This window comes from Zea mays, chromosome 2 (assembly GCF_902167145.1).
Source record: "Zea mays cultivar B73 chromosome 2, Zm-B73-REFERENCE-NAM-5.0, whole genome shotgun sequence".
Lineage (NCBI taxonomy): Eukaryota > Viridiplantae > Streptophyta > Magnoliopsida > Poales > Poaceae > Zea > Zea mays.
This window is the reverse complement of record NC_050097.1, coordinates 51,213,366-51,226,822: the sequence shown is the minus strand read 5'-3', so window position 1 is coordinate 51,226,822 and position 13,457 is coordinate 51,213,366. Positions and strand designations below refer to the sequence as shown.

The following is a 13,457-nucleotide window of genomic DNA, read 5'->3' as shown; positions in this document are numbered from 1 at the left end:
GAGGTAACGGCGCCGTGACTAGGACCTGTTGACTCGGTGTGGTTCAACCAAAATGCCCATATTGACTAGCCTGGGCTTCCTCTATTATTGGAAGCCCAGGGCTCTTAATATATAAACTATATATATATATATATATATATATATATATATATATATATATATATATATATATATATATATATATATATATATATATTAGGTGAGTGCCCGTGTGTTGCAACGGAACCGTATAATAACATGATAACTTATGTACATATGTGTTATATTGTAATGAGAAAATATTTCGGAATCCATTTGTGATCCTATCCATACATAAATTTTGTTATTTTAATCTAATAATATACATCTATTCCATGCTACAGATTTTTCTTCTTCTTCGTTCATCCAACCATGGTGCGCTTCCAGACCCGTTGCCTCAGTGTTTTGCAAAGAGTAGAAAAAAAAGTTATTACTCACATCAGTGCAGCTAGCAACGAAGGCCATGCACTGCCACAGGGGCCAACAAGACCATGTCATACCTTGAGCCAGCTTGTTCTGGGTGGAACACCATTGCTTCGAAGCCTTTCTGACTTTTATTGACAGAGGCCACATATATGATTCTTAATGTATAGCTTCAGGATCCAGGTTGTTTGAAGCTAGAAATACAAACAAGCATACCAAAACGTTTCAGTTAACTTACTGCATCCATAAGATCACGAATCTCAGTGTCCTTCAGTGTGGAACCATATTTTCTCAATCCTTCTTTTAGTTCATCGTAGGTAATTGCGCCACTGTTGTCAGTGTCCATGGTCTGGAACATTTCCTTCAACCCCGCAATTTCCTCTTCTGATAGGCTCTCTGCTATTACCTATGAGAATGAACGCATATAGTCAATTAGTTCAGCGTTGCACAAGCAAGCAACCTTAAATGTAACACAATGTCAGATAAGGAATATTAACTAAGAACTGTTGGGGCACTATCTTCTGAATTTGCGAATCAAAGTTCATACAAATCAGGCCTAAAAGAACTGCACTTACTCGCAAAGCCATTTTCTTCAACTTATTCATTGCAGAGAATTGCTTAATGCGAGATAAGACAGCTGGATCCAGTGGACGGTCAGGAGCTACTCCATGGTCACGAATCCATGGATGGCCTGTACACAAATTCAAGTGTCATCTTTTTATCCAACAGTTGCAAATACATCATGTGAACGGATGCATTGCGGTGTTAAAGAATAACAAATCAAATAGTATAAAGTGGTGAAAGAAACTAACATAGAACTTCATGTGCTGTTAAGCGCTCGGCAGAGCGAGGATTCAGCATTCGTCTTATAAGATCTTTTGCACTATCAGATATGACAGGCCACGGATCAGAATCAAAATCAATGACACCTTTCAATACAACATCAAATATTCCTTGTTGTGTTTCTGCAATGTATTCATTGAAAATGTTAGCTTGCGGTCTAAGGGGATAAAGTTAAACATCCTAAAGAACTTAAGGCAAACATATGAAAATCCTACATCCCGATTGGTAGGGCTCCTCCAAAAGAAGCCCTACCAAACGGTTTATAAAAAGAGGAATTGTTTGCAACCGTTTTTTATTATATTATATATAAAAAAGAATCCACTCTTTGTCTGGTTAGAAAAAAAACTGAAGTTAATGACAAGATCAAATGCCATTAGATCAATATCTTGAAGGACAATATCAAAGAGCACAAAAGTAATTTATCCATCTGGAGGCCACAACCTATATTAACATATAAACTATAAAGTTGGCGAGAATGTAAGAACAAAACAATAAAAATGGTCGAACCTTTTTCATCCATCAACATTCCAGAGAAGACAAGTAACAAACTGTACACCAGATCCTTATCCCCAACATCCATACTTAATTTAGCTAAGCTATCAACCATCACGAGTAAATTCTGCAAGATGGGGAATAATAAGTTAATTTGACTGTGAATGCTAATATTACATGGACATATGTATATCATAATCAAAAGAGCTGTAACCTGGTGTGCTTCAATTATAACTGCTGGTACTGGAGCATTGGAAATGATATGCCCAAAAGCTCGGTATAGTGCTAATCTACAATTGATAAGGATTCTATCATTTTAAGAGATTATAATTGGGCAAGCTAACAATACACAAGCAGATCTTAAATTAGTAAATAAAACATATAAAATAGCCATCAAGATGCAATAGCAACCAATTGTTCTACCATATCATTTAATAATGATGTACATGCAAGGAAAATAACTTCGTTTTTACATTGTGCAAGGAAGATGGTGTTATGTGGTTTTTGAACAGTTCCACTGCCTTCTTCGTTCGATAGGCACAACCGTCGTTCCCATGATAAAACATATAATTACCCATCAAACTGGCTCTACAAGGATCTAGTCTTGATAAACTTTCGACTGGATGAATCAAATTGAATTATGGATGCTAAACTTTTGTATTTGAGATTGTAAAGCATCCACAAGGGCTAGGAGATCTTCTTGTTTGATGGCAGAAACAACTCAGCTCATGGCTTCTTTTATGCCGATGTCAGCATCTGCTGTTGAGATTGTAGGCATGGCTATAGATGTCACTTGTTGATTCTATCATTCGCCTCAGGTAGCGGTGAATCCTTTACATACTGCCTTAGTCATCAATCACAGTAAAGTTCAGGTTAGTGATATCGCCTAAAAGGAATTAAAGCATGAGCAAAGCAATTTAAAATTATTTTCCACCCCCAAATTATTCAGATCCTGAATCATATTGCAGCTAGTGATGGAGGATCTAGATGAGAATGAATAGGCAGTTATGCTATAAACAGTGCCAAACATATTGCAGCTAGTAGAGATTATTCTACTGGTATATTATTCTAACTGAGCTCATCCATCTACATATACAATATCTCTAGCATCACAAATGTAAGGTAGACGATACATACCATTTCACAAGCTTTATAGGGTGGGGTCAGCTACTTAGACTTCAGCTGGAGACCATGAAGGTTAGCAGCTATCTTCTTTCCCTTTTATTTTCTGCTGCAAGAATTTGCGATTTTGCACCTTAAAAAGAACATATTTTCTAAGAGAGAATCTCATGTGGACATGATCTACAGAAGAGAGGAACGCTACCATCTCGCACTAAACCTTGCTCCAGGAACTTCGATTGAATCCGTTCATCCCGGAAAATCCCTGCGAAAATTGGCTCCACATGCCTTTGAACACAATTTTAAACTAGTCCAAATAATGCACAAATTATTTACCTTCAAAGACAATTTCAGAACAGCCTCGACAAACTCGAAGTTATTACTTAAGGAAAGTTCATGAATGAAATCACTGTGAGCATTGTTCTCACCTGCTGGGGGCGAGTTCCTCACTCTGTAGATGAGCGTCGACATCACCTCGGCCTAATCTTGCTGCAAGCAACAAATGTGGACCGTGAGGACGGACAGATAGATCAAATTGAAGCACAAGCTAGCTCAGATAGAACTTTGAATAATCATGTGGTAGCAGGTGTTTTGATCGATCATAGTGAGTCACTGGGATCTTTGAATAATCACTGCTGCTTCATTACTCTTCCAAACAGGGGTTATAGGAGCCATTTTATAAAACTTTGAAATATCTTCATACAAAATTCCCATGGAACTATGATCTCTGAATGTTGGCAGAATCCTTAGCTCTTTTAATTGTTGAGATCAGAGTTCAGAATATTTGAAAACCTCACAAGCTTTGTAGCTACATCACCATCAACTTGTGTGGAAATAGCAGAATATACTCATGATCGACGAAGCAGATAAGCATGATGACATACTCATGATCGACGTAGTTGCATCACCATCACCTTGTGTCATGTCCATGCTCTGGCCTTTAAAAAAAGATAAATAAAAACTTAATCCCACCCTTGTGATCTTCTGAAAAACCCTAATTTATACGATTTAAAATGTTGGAGGAGTCAAGAGTGAACTATCTACTGAGCATCTACGATTAATACAGACCAAGAACAATAGAACACTACACATGTGACATGCCCAACTTTAGTTGTTGAGAGGATAACTGAATCTTAAACTATCTTATCTTGCCTCACCATCATTGTTCTGAGATAGGGGAACATGCCTCACTGCTGACCCTCCATGGTGGATGGGTATATGAGGGTTGATGTGAGAAGAACAAGCGACATCGACAATTTGACAACTTGGTAGGATTCTATATGTTTCTTCTGTATGAACTGGTCTTCTATGATTTGGAGGTACTCTGCTTTATGGAACAAAATATCAGTCTTATGCTAAACCCATCCAGATTAGCAACCAAAAAATTGCATCAAAATTTACAGTACGTGGACGCTACATGGGAAGTACTTTGACAGTAAAAACAAATAGAGAAAACCCCACAATTTCCAAACTAAAGAGTCAATGATTTTGGCTAGAAACTTGGAACATTCCAACCCACACGTAATTTACCTCCTATCCAACATGCTTATCAACGATCTAAAGGCGAGTAACAAATGCTTCATCCGACTGCAATTTGGAACTGCGCGTTCTGGCTATCATTGCATATTTCACACATTCACAGTTATGATTCCCAGCCCTACTAAGCAAATCTTGCAGTTCCTCTCAATCCAAAATCATAATCAATGGCGACATCACAACAAAAAAACCAGTATTGATACATCCTGGGCAAAACCAAGAGCACGAGGTGAGAGCTGGCCTTACTTGGAGTAGAAAAGACCGCACAGGATTGCAATTCAATCCGTGAAGCGCCTCACCTACAAAAGACACTTTAGTTTTGCAATTACTCCAAAATTTATTAAATTGCCAATTCTGCAATTACTTTAGTTTTGCAATTACCCATACATCTGAAACATAAGCAGCCTAAGCTGACCTGGACGGGGCTTCTAACTCAGCCAAAAACAACATCCAATTATTGCAAGATAATTTGAAACATAAGCAGACTGAGCCAAGCTGAACAAGCAAGGTAAAAAATTTGTAACATGATGAAGAGCTAAAAAAGGTCTGGTAGGAGGTGATACAGAGCACGAAATCCACACAAGACAGTACGTGGACGCTACATGGGAAATTGAGAACTAAATTAGGCTGATATTAATCTTGAGCATCTTTGACCGACCTTTCATATGTTTGCTTTATGGCATCTTGCTTAAATCCAACAGAAAAAGAGAGAATTCAGAAGGTATCACAATTGGGAAGCAAGAGGCAAAAATGCCAATAACAACAATTAGGACGAACATAGTTTACTTGAATATATACTCAAAATCCTCCCTGACAATTGCCTCAAATTAAACTCTTGATTTAATTCATGCTCTCCATGTGCTACATGTTACTTCAAGAGACAAGCATAAACGGCGATCAAGGAGAAAACATATAATACATATATAATAACTTCTACCTACATTGCTGCTACGTTTAGCGGTGCAGCGAGCCATGGTGCCTTGCCCTCGGAGCTGACCCTGCACCTTGCACTCGGCCGACGTCCAGGTGCGTTCGACAAGCTCTCTAGTGTAAGTGTGGTTCTCATTCCAGTGTAATGGTAAAGAAGTTTCTAAGAACATGTTTGTTAAGGATACCATTACAATAAATTCAGTATAGGTACTTGAACATCTACACATTTTAACTCGACCAAAAAAAGCATCATGTAATTGAGGGGTGGGGCGAGAGAGTATCTTCATAAGACAAACCCTCAATGAAGTCACTCGGCATGCCATATGGGTAGAGCAAAATAACAGGCTAGTGAAGCATGCCCTGCTCATCCAACTTTGGCTTCTTTACCCCTATAAGCTCTTGATAGGATGCCTTGCCAAGCTTCACCCCTCTCTTTCCCATAGCAGCAGGAAGATCCTACATAGACTCAATAGCCAGAACATAACAGAGAATAGAACATACCAGTATTTTTGTTTTATCAAATACAAACGATAGGTTCACAACATACTATAGAAAAAAACATTATACGAACTCAATTCCAACTGTTGTATAGGAAAATAAAAGGCATGGTCTGAGTGATTCTAATCTTCTGCCATCGGCAATAAAAAGGCACAAAAGTGAGATTATACGGCCAGGGCATCCTATAGAACAATTCTATCATGTCCACCATTATGGTTACAAATGCGGATCATGATTTGCGAGAGGAGGATAAGGGCATGACTAACCTGGCGAGCGACCTGGTTCTTGAGCCTAGAGGCCTGCTTCCATAGTGCCTCCATGGAGTAATGGGACGGGGTGGGCAGACGACATAGTCGGGATGAGACGGCGAATTGTCCTGCGGAGGGGAGCCGACAAGGACCTAGGTCCAGCGGTCTCTGATCTGATGGCTCTGTTCGCAGCAGATTTGGTGCCCCCCACAAGTGAAGGCAAGCGCTAGAGGGACGGAGCTAGAGCTGGCGAGTCGCGTACCTCAGAACTCCTCGTGTGCACCCGCCGCAAGAGACGTTGGCGCCTTCACAGGCATTTATCGCTGGTGTCGAGCGAGAAGGCGCCGACAGTCCTCCAGTCCACCGCATCAGGCACCACGCCACCTTCTTTGAGGCCGAGAGCGTGGGGTTGGAGTAGGGAGTGGGGACAACGACGACGATCTCTGGTGTTGGGTGGGGGTGCAGATCTCCCCAACTTGCCGAATCGGCGTCGATCTCAGGCAGGGGGCTGCACGCGGGCATCTCAGATCGACGATGATCTCGGCGTGGTGGGGGAGGGGCGCGAACCATCATCGTTGGGGCGGGCGCAGCGGGGAAGGAAGGGAGGGGCGCCCGACATGCCGAATCGGCGTTGATCTCAGGCAGAGGGCTGCACGCGGGCATCTAGGATCAACGGCGATCTTGGCGTGGCGGGGGAGAGGCGCGGACCACCGGCAGGCGGGATACCCGGCGGCGAGATTAGTGCGTGGGCGGGGTCGGTGGGGGCGATGGCTGGCGCGTGCGGCATGCGGGGAGGGAGACACGCGGGGGGAGGCGGGGGCACAGTGATGCTGTGGACGCCTTCGCTCTACCCTTAAGGTGTAGTAGAGATATATATATTCTATCTACTAATATAAAGCGAGAGTTTCTCCTTCATACTTCGTCGCGGTTGCACAGCGAGCGTCGACAGAGTTTCCCACATGCTCAACGAAATATCAACTAGAATTTAAATCATGGTCTCTAGGAATAAAGCATTCGTCTCTAACCAGGGCAGATTATATTATTTTGTGTTGTAAAAAAATCATTTATGATAGGTAGAAACCGTAGCGATGTACGGACATCTAACTAGTGTATATGTGTCTGCGAAGAGCAAGGTATAATAAATCTATTTAACTTTTTTTCTCTATGACCTTCTATATTACTAGTACAATTTCTGCGGTGTGATTGTACATAAATATTCGATAAAATATTAGCGCACAGATTACATGAGAACGAAAATATATATATTATCATTGATCTCAATGTCTTACAAATTCTTTAACAACAACCAATACCAAACTAAACTTAGGATCCAGAGCGCCTCTTCCTGCTCTCCATCGGCTGTTCAGCCACGCATCACTGCTGATGGTGCCTCCTCCTCTCCCTTGGCTATTCTTGCCTCGTTGCATGCTGCCTACAGAAGCATATGACGGGGGAGAGTCGGTTGTTGAGGAAAAATATGGAAAGTTATGGTTAATATATGACGCCAACAACGACGAGGAGGAAGCGCTCGAGGTGGTTTCATGTTGGTTGCACATGCAAGAGATAAGACGTTGTTATATGAAACATGGGGTTACTAACCTAGGGATGACAACGGATCAGATTCGGATCGGACATTGCAAATACCCGTCCGCAACTATATCTGCGGTTGCAGCCAATATTCGTCTGTGACCATACCCGCGGGTAGAAATTTATATCCATACACGTGTCCATCGGGTTTCGAATGGGTTTCGGATATCCATATGATATGACATACACAATCATTTTTCAACAATTCAATAGCATAATTAATCAAATTTCTTCTCAATTCACCATCAACACAACTAAAACTTAATTAAAAATTTTATTATGGGCCTACAAGCCGCGATTAGGGGCACTAGAGCTCGGAAGGGCCAGCCGCCAGCTGTGGCCTATGGGATTTGGAAGGGGCCACGGGGCACAGTGCAGAAAGCCAGCAAAGCTAGAAGGGACGGCCAATAGTGAGGAATTATTTGGAGCGTTAGGTGTGGGGTTCATAGTGTTAGGGTTTGTTCTTTGCTATGTAATATGGGCTAGGCCAAAAAATACACTATGGATCGATTTTGGATATCCAACGGATAACCCGCGGGTGGAAGGTAATATCCTAATCCATGCCCGCAAGACTTTAGGTCGGGTTCAGCTTTAACTCATGGATCAAAATATGTATCCATACCCGGCTCCTCGGGTCAGATATCCGATGGATATCCAAATCCGCGGGTCAAATTGCCATCCCTATAAGACCTACACGGTTCGCACGTGATGGTGCGAAAGAATCTGGATGAGGGAGACAAAGACAAAGACGAGAAAGAGATGGGAAGTTAGGGTGAGATAAGACTTATCTTATAATAGTTAGAGATTGTTTGGTTACCTTGATTGAAGTTTAGTTCGTATGAGATTAAATATTTGAATAGCAATTATAAATATCAAATATAGACTTAATTAGGTTTGATAAATCCGTCTCATCTTTTAATCTTCATATGTGTAATTAGTCTCATAATTAAACTATATTTAAAACCCATAATTATCATTCAAACATTTAATATCATAGAGAGTGAACTTTAGTCGGTTGAAACCAAACACTCTCTTAGACGATACATGGGTGGAGAAAAACAGATCCGCACAACGCTAAAACTCATACTTTCAACGAGTAGAGAAGTGATGACCGTGAGTTGATTTCAAAAAAAATGCAAGGGTTTTTTTTAAAAAATGTTGAGCTAGGACGATCATCGAAACTAGTGCTTTATAGGGGTAGAGACTAATCATGCAAAACTATTTGGCAATATATCTATATATAATTTTTAGTATCAATTTAATTTAATACTACTAATGGTACATTAATTAATTTTATTTTATAATTTAGTTTAATCTTATATATTTATTGTTGTAAATTTTGTAATACTTTAATTTATTATTTTGATATAAAATATATATATATATATATATATATATATATATAATGATTGATAATTAATATATTTAATTATTGAATATATATTGATGATTATAATATTTTTAAGCTACTATTCCTGCCTATATTATTAATTTCTACACGTACTTTATTCTCTACTTATAATTGTATAATTAGAAAATGATAAAGCAGAAATTTGCTTCGTGCTTATTATTCATATTTGAATTTATCTAATTAACTTTTTTATTAAATATTATTTATTATAATCTACTTTACTTTGATTTGGAGATTATTACAAGTGTAAAAAAGAACTATACTTATATGTAAAAGATGGCATACTCATCTGATTCACGTGAATTCGGTCTATTTCTGTGACTGTCCAGTTCAGTGTCGACGACAACGTAGAGATGGTAAATACGCACAAGTTATTACTGTCTCATATCTATACCTATGGTAAAAAGTTAACTCTATCGGGCCACACATATTCACTTGTGGATGGACATAGGTCACCCATACCCAAAAGATTAAACATAAATCTCTACTACTTATTAAGGGTTATAAGGTTAGCCTGTCGTTCTGCCTTCGTTCAATCTGGATCGTCCATCATTGTTGTTCAATCTGGATCGTCCATCGCCACACTAACCTGCTAGCCGCGCCCTCCTCACACCGCCCCATCCGCGCGCGCAAAAATTCGACACATGTTCACAATACCACGAGCTGATTACACGAGCTGACTGCTTCCTCTGTAGCAGGAAGGTTTATAAGTTGCTACGACAACCTTTGGCTGGCCGATATGGTACAATTTATTTGCGCCGCGGTAGCCTGCGTGTGCTGTGTTATTTGGTTAACGTATGAGGCTCATCTATCAATTAAATTGTATAAGGCCCATCTAGGAAAAACCCTAGAGACGTTATCCCGCAGACAGTCGCGCTCGCGCGGCGGCTCTCATCCCTAGCTTCACCCCATCCGTCGTCCGATGCTAGCCGCCAGGAACCGCTCGGTTCTCTCGCAGGGGAGCCGAAGTTACAAGAGCGCGAAGGTGGCAGCAAAGAGGCTGGAAGAGGCAGCGCTCTCCTGCAAAGGGGACGAACGGGTGCAGCTGCTGCGCCGGTGGCTCGTCACGCTCAAGGAGACCCAGCGCGCGACCACGGTGGTCCGAGAGCTGCAACTTGGGGACAATCCGGACCAGACTGCGCCCCTGCTGGTCAGCATACCTCCTTGGCTACTCGCTTGGTTTGCAGAATTTTTTGGATTGCATTACGTGATCCCGACTCATTAGGCGCCGAACCACCTGTGCTCGCGGGAGTTGCAGGATTTGTACATCGATTACGACAGCGGTGCGGAGCCGACGAACTTTTTCCATGTCTTCCTCTACAGTCAAGCCCTCGAGTGTGTTGTTCTCTCCTTGGTGAGTTGGATTTGTGGCTGTTCAATTTGGTGTTGCAATGGTCTCGTTGTCGTTGCCACCATGTAGCCATGTAGGTACCATTGTTTGGTAATTTCAAAATTTTGACTCGTCTTCTATGATCAGATTAGGGAAGCCCCAACTGAGGAAGAAGTTTCACTGGTCTCAGAAGTTTTTGGGCAAGTTATTCAACCATTTGATGTCTTGTTACTTTGTTCTTGAAATTTTTTGTTCATATATGATCGTGTCTGGTTCTCACATAACAAGTCTCGAGTCCAGTGTACAAAAAATGTGCAATGTATTACTGTATACATGACAAGTTCATTATCTTTTGATTGTCTTTACAGATGCCTGCCCCCTGTACTACATTTAGAACGTTAATATGAGTTATAAACCCCTTTGAATTTTTCCATGTTACCTCTATTCAAGCAACATATAATGCTATGATTCTTCATTACAGAATGTGCCTTTCGGGAGGGAAGGATGTGCACAATGCACTCTTCAGTAGTGTAAAGGACCTGGCAAGGTTATTCTCAAGTTATAGTGACGAAGTGTTGGTATGAATTTTCTTTTTTGTTTTACCAGTTCTCAGTATTAAACCATGTACTCATGTATATGAGTTATTTGATCGTTTAGCTATCTTCATAAATCATGTAAAATGTACTTTCTACCTGGTGTTATTAGATGGCAGCAAAAGCATAAAATGCATCAACTGTAATGTTGGCTTCTATGTTCTTTTCCAGGCAAAACGTGACGAGCTGCTTTAGTTTGCTCAGGGTGCGATCTCAGGGCTAAAGATAAATGCTGACATTGCAAGGTTCTATATTTTCTGTTGGGCAGTTGAAGGTGTTTGTAGTTCCATTTTTGCGTGTCCATGTTTTCATGCTTTAAAAATTAAAGCCTCTTTTTTCTTGATTCCAGATTAGATAATGAAATTACTCAGTTGCAACAACAGATAAATTCAATGGATGCGCTCCATGCTACATCAATCGTCAATCAGAATAAAAAAGCTCAAACAGCCACTGATTTATAATATTGATTTGTTTCTCCTCGATGTAGGGGTGGTAATGGGATCTAAACTTTATAAATATAAAATTTAAGGATCAAATCAGATTAGGATCATGCTCTATTTCTATTCATTTTTGAAAATCCTATATAAGCATGGTGAAAGCTGAGAAGAGATATTCTCAACAGAAACACCTTTGCCATGGAGGCCATGGATTTCCTATAAACAAATAGCTCCAGTGAGTAAAATTATAAATGGGTAGTCATAAGACGTGTAAACGTACCTAAAGCAGAGCATATAGTTCAGGAATATTCTCCACAAGTGTCTCAAATAATCAGATCCAAGCAACCATGAGCATGACAAAATTAAGTATTAGGTATGTATTGTTTCATTTGATAATTCTAGGATGTTTGTACTTCACATCAGAGTTCAGTTGTTTCAACATCTTTGTTTCTCTAATGCAGCTACTACTACATCCTGAATCTGATGATTCAGCTCAACTTTCCTAGGTACAATAGAATATGGAAATGTAAACCATCAAATTTGTTTTAAATTGTTGCTTCTGGTTGACCTCGATTTTTTTTCTGTGCACTTGTGCAGATTGAGACTGAAAAGCTGCTAGCCCAGTTATTTGAGACTGAGATGAACAGACGTTTGGTATGCTTTCTTTGGACTCTGTTGTACACAAGCAAACAGTAGATCTTTATCACTGTAAGTTCATAATGTTCTCAGCCATTTTTGCAGAAGGAGGACACTTACAAAGGAAAGAAGTTTAATGCAATCTGTCACTTCTTGGGCTACCAAGCTAGGGGAGCATTGCCTTCAAAGTTTGATTGTGATTATGCCTACGCAAGTCCCTCACCAGCTCATTTAATAAAGAACTAGGTCAGTGCCCGTGCGTTGCAACGAGATCATATAATAGCTCGATAACTTATATATACAAATGTGTGTTATACTGTTATAAGATGGAGGACGACATCCACGAGCCATCCGGGATGACGTTGAAGAGAAACTCAGTCCTGTGACGCACGAGCACTCACCTAGTAGTGTAGTATACAAGATTTAACAAGACAATTTAAAGGCAAAAATTCAAGAATGATCTTTCATAGAACATCATAGTTTAGATATTCAAATCAATAAATATAAAATAAACATAAGCATAACTATTTATTTAATCTATTTTTTCCATAATAGGTTGAGGTACTCTTGTATATTTCCATAAATGTTAAATCGCGAGGAGAATGGAATGGGAATGACGAACGCACGAACGTGGAGAGGGCGACACACGAAACCGCTGTCAGAGATCGACATCATCGGTTGGGAGAAGACTCTGAGCGTCCCTAGCGATGCGGGTGGGCCGCGGGCGGAAGTGGTTGCAGCTGGCGGAGCAAGGATTGTGCGTGATTGATTCAGAGCTCGAAGGTTACTGGGCGGCGGTCAGCTGTGGGCCTATGTGATCGGACGGTCTAGATTGACCGAAGGCAGAACGACAGAACCAGAGAGGCAGGCTACCTTTGCAGCCTTAATAAGTAGTAGAGAAAAACAGGTGCAGTCTTAGTGATATCCAGAGCAGCTCCATTCTTTAATCATATATCCATCAGAGAAATTATACAATGAGTCAGTGACATCATTTCTGCAGGAGTAATGTTGCAAGATGCAAGAGTTTAAAACGAACACCACTATCTCGTATTAATATGATAAGAGCATGCTGGAAAAATATATAAAGATACATGAGTAGGAAGCTCGTTTCAATGAAGGATTTCCAATATTCTGTATAACATCCCATTTGAAATTGCTAGAAGATATGTAAGTAATCTGAGCATAATATGAGAGGTAACAAATTTAATTTAATAATCAATGTGTTGATAGATGAGGCTCGTGCGTTGCAATGAGAACATATGATATCACAATAACTTATATACAAATGAGTGTTATACTACTATGAGATGGAGGACGACATCCGCTAGCCGTCCGGGATAGCATCGAAGCGAAACT

At 40.4% G+C, this 13,457-nt stretch overlaps 1 protein-coding gene and 1 long non-coding RNA gene across 2 annotated transcripts; one reads left to right on the top strand and one right to left on the bottom strand.

Annotated features, from left to right (window-relative positions):
* Window positions 1-641: 641 nt before the first annotated feature.
* LOC103648635 (calcium-dependent protein kinase 5) lies at window positions 642-1,443 on the bottom strand (the record flags this gene model as incomplete). The annotated part of the gene is made up of 3 exons (XM_020549288.3): window positions 642-847; window positions 1,017-1,132; window positions 1,254-1,443. Coding segments are annotated over 3 exons (483 nt in total), but the record flags the coding sequence as incomplete, so codon positions are not given.
* A 10,107-nt stretch (window positions 1,444-11,550) lies between these two features.
* LOC103646434 (uncharacterized) lies at window positions 11,551-12,282 on the top strand. The gene is made up of 3 exons (XR_562195.4): window positions 11,551-11,971; window positions 12,063-12,119; window positions 12,207-12,282. It is a non-coding gene; the product is annotated as an uncharacterized lncRNA (long non-coding RNA).
* The last annotated feature ends 1,175 nt before the right edge of the window (window positions 12,283-13,457 follow it).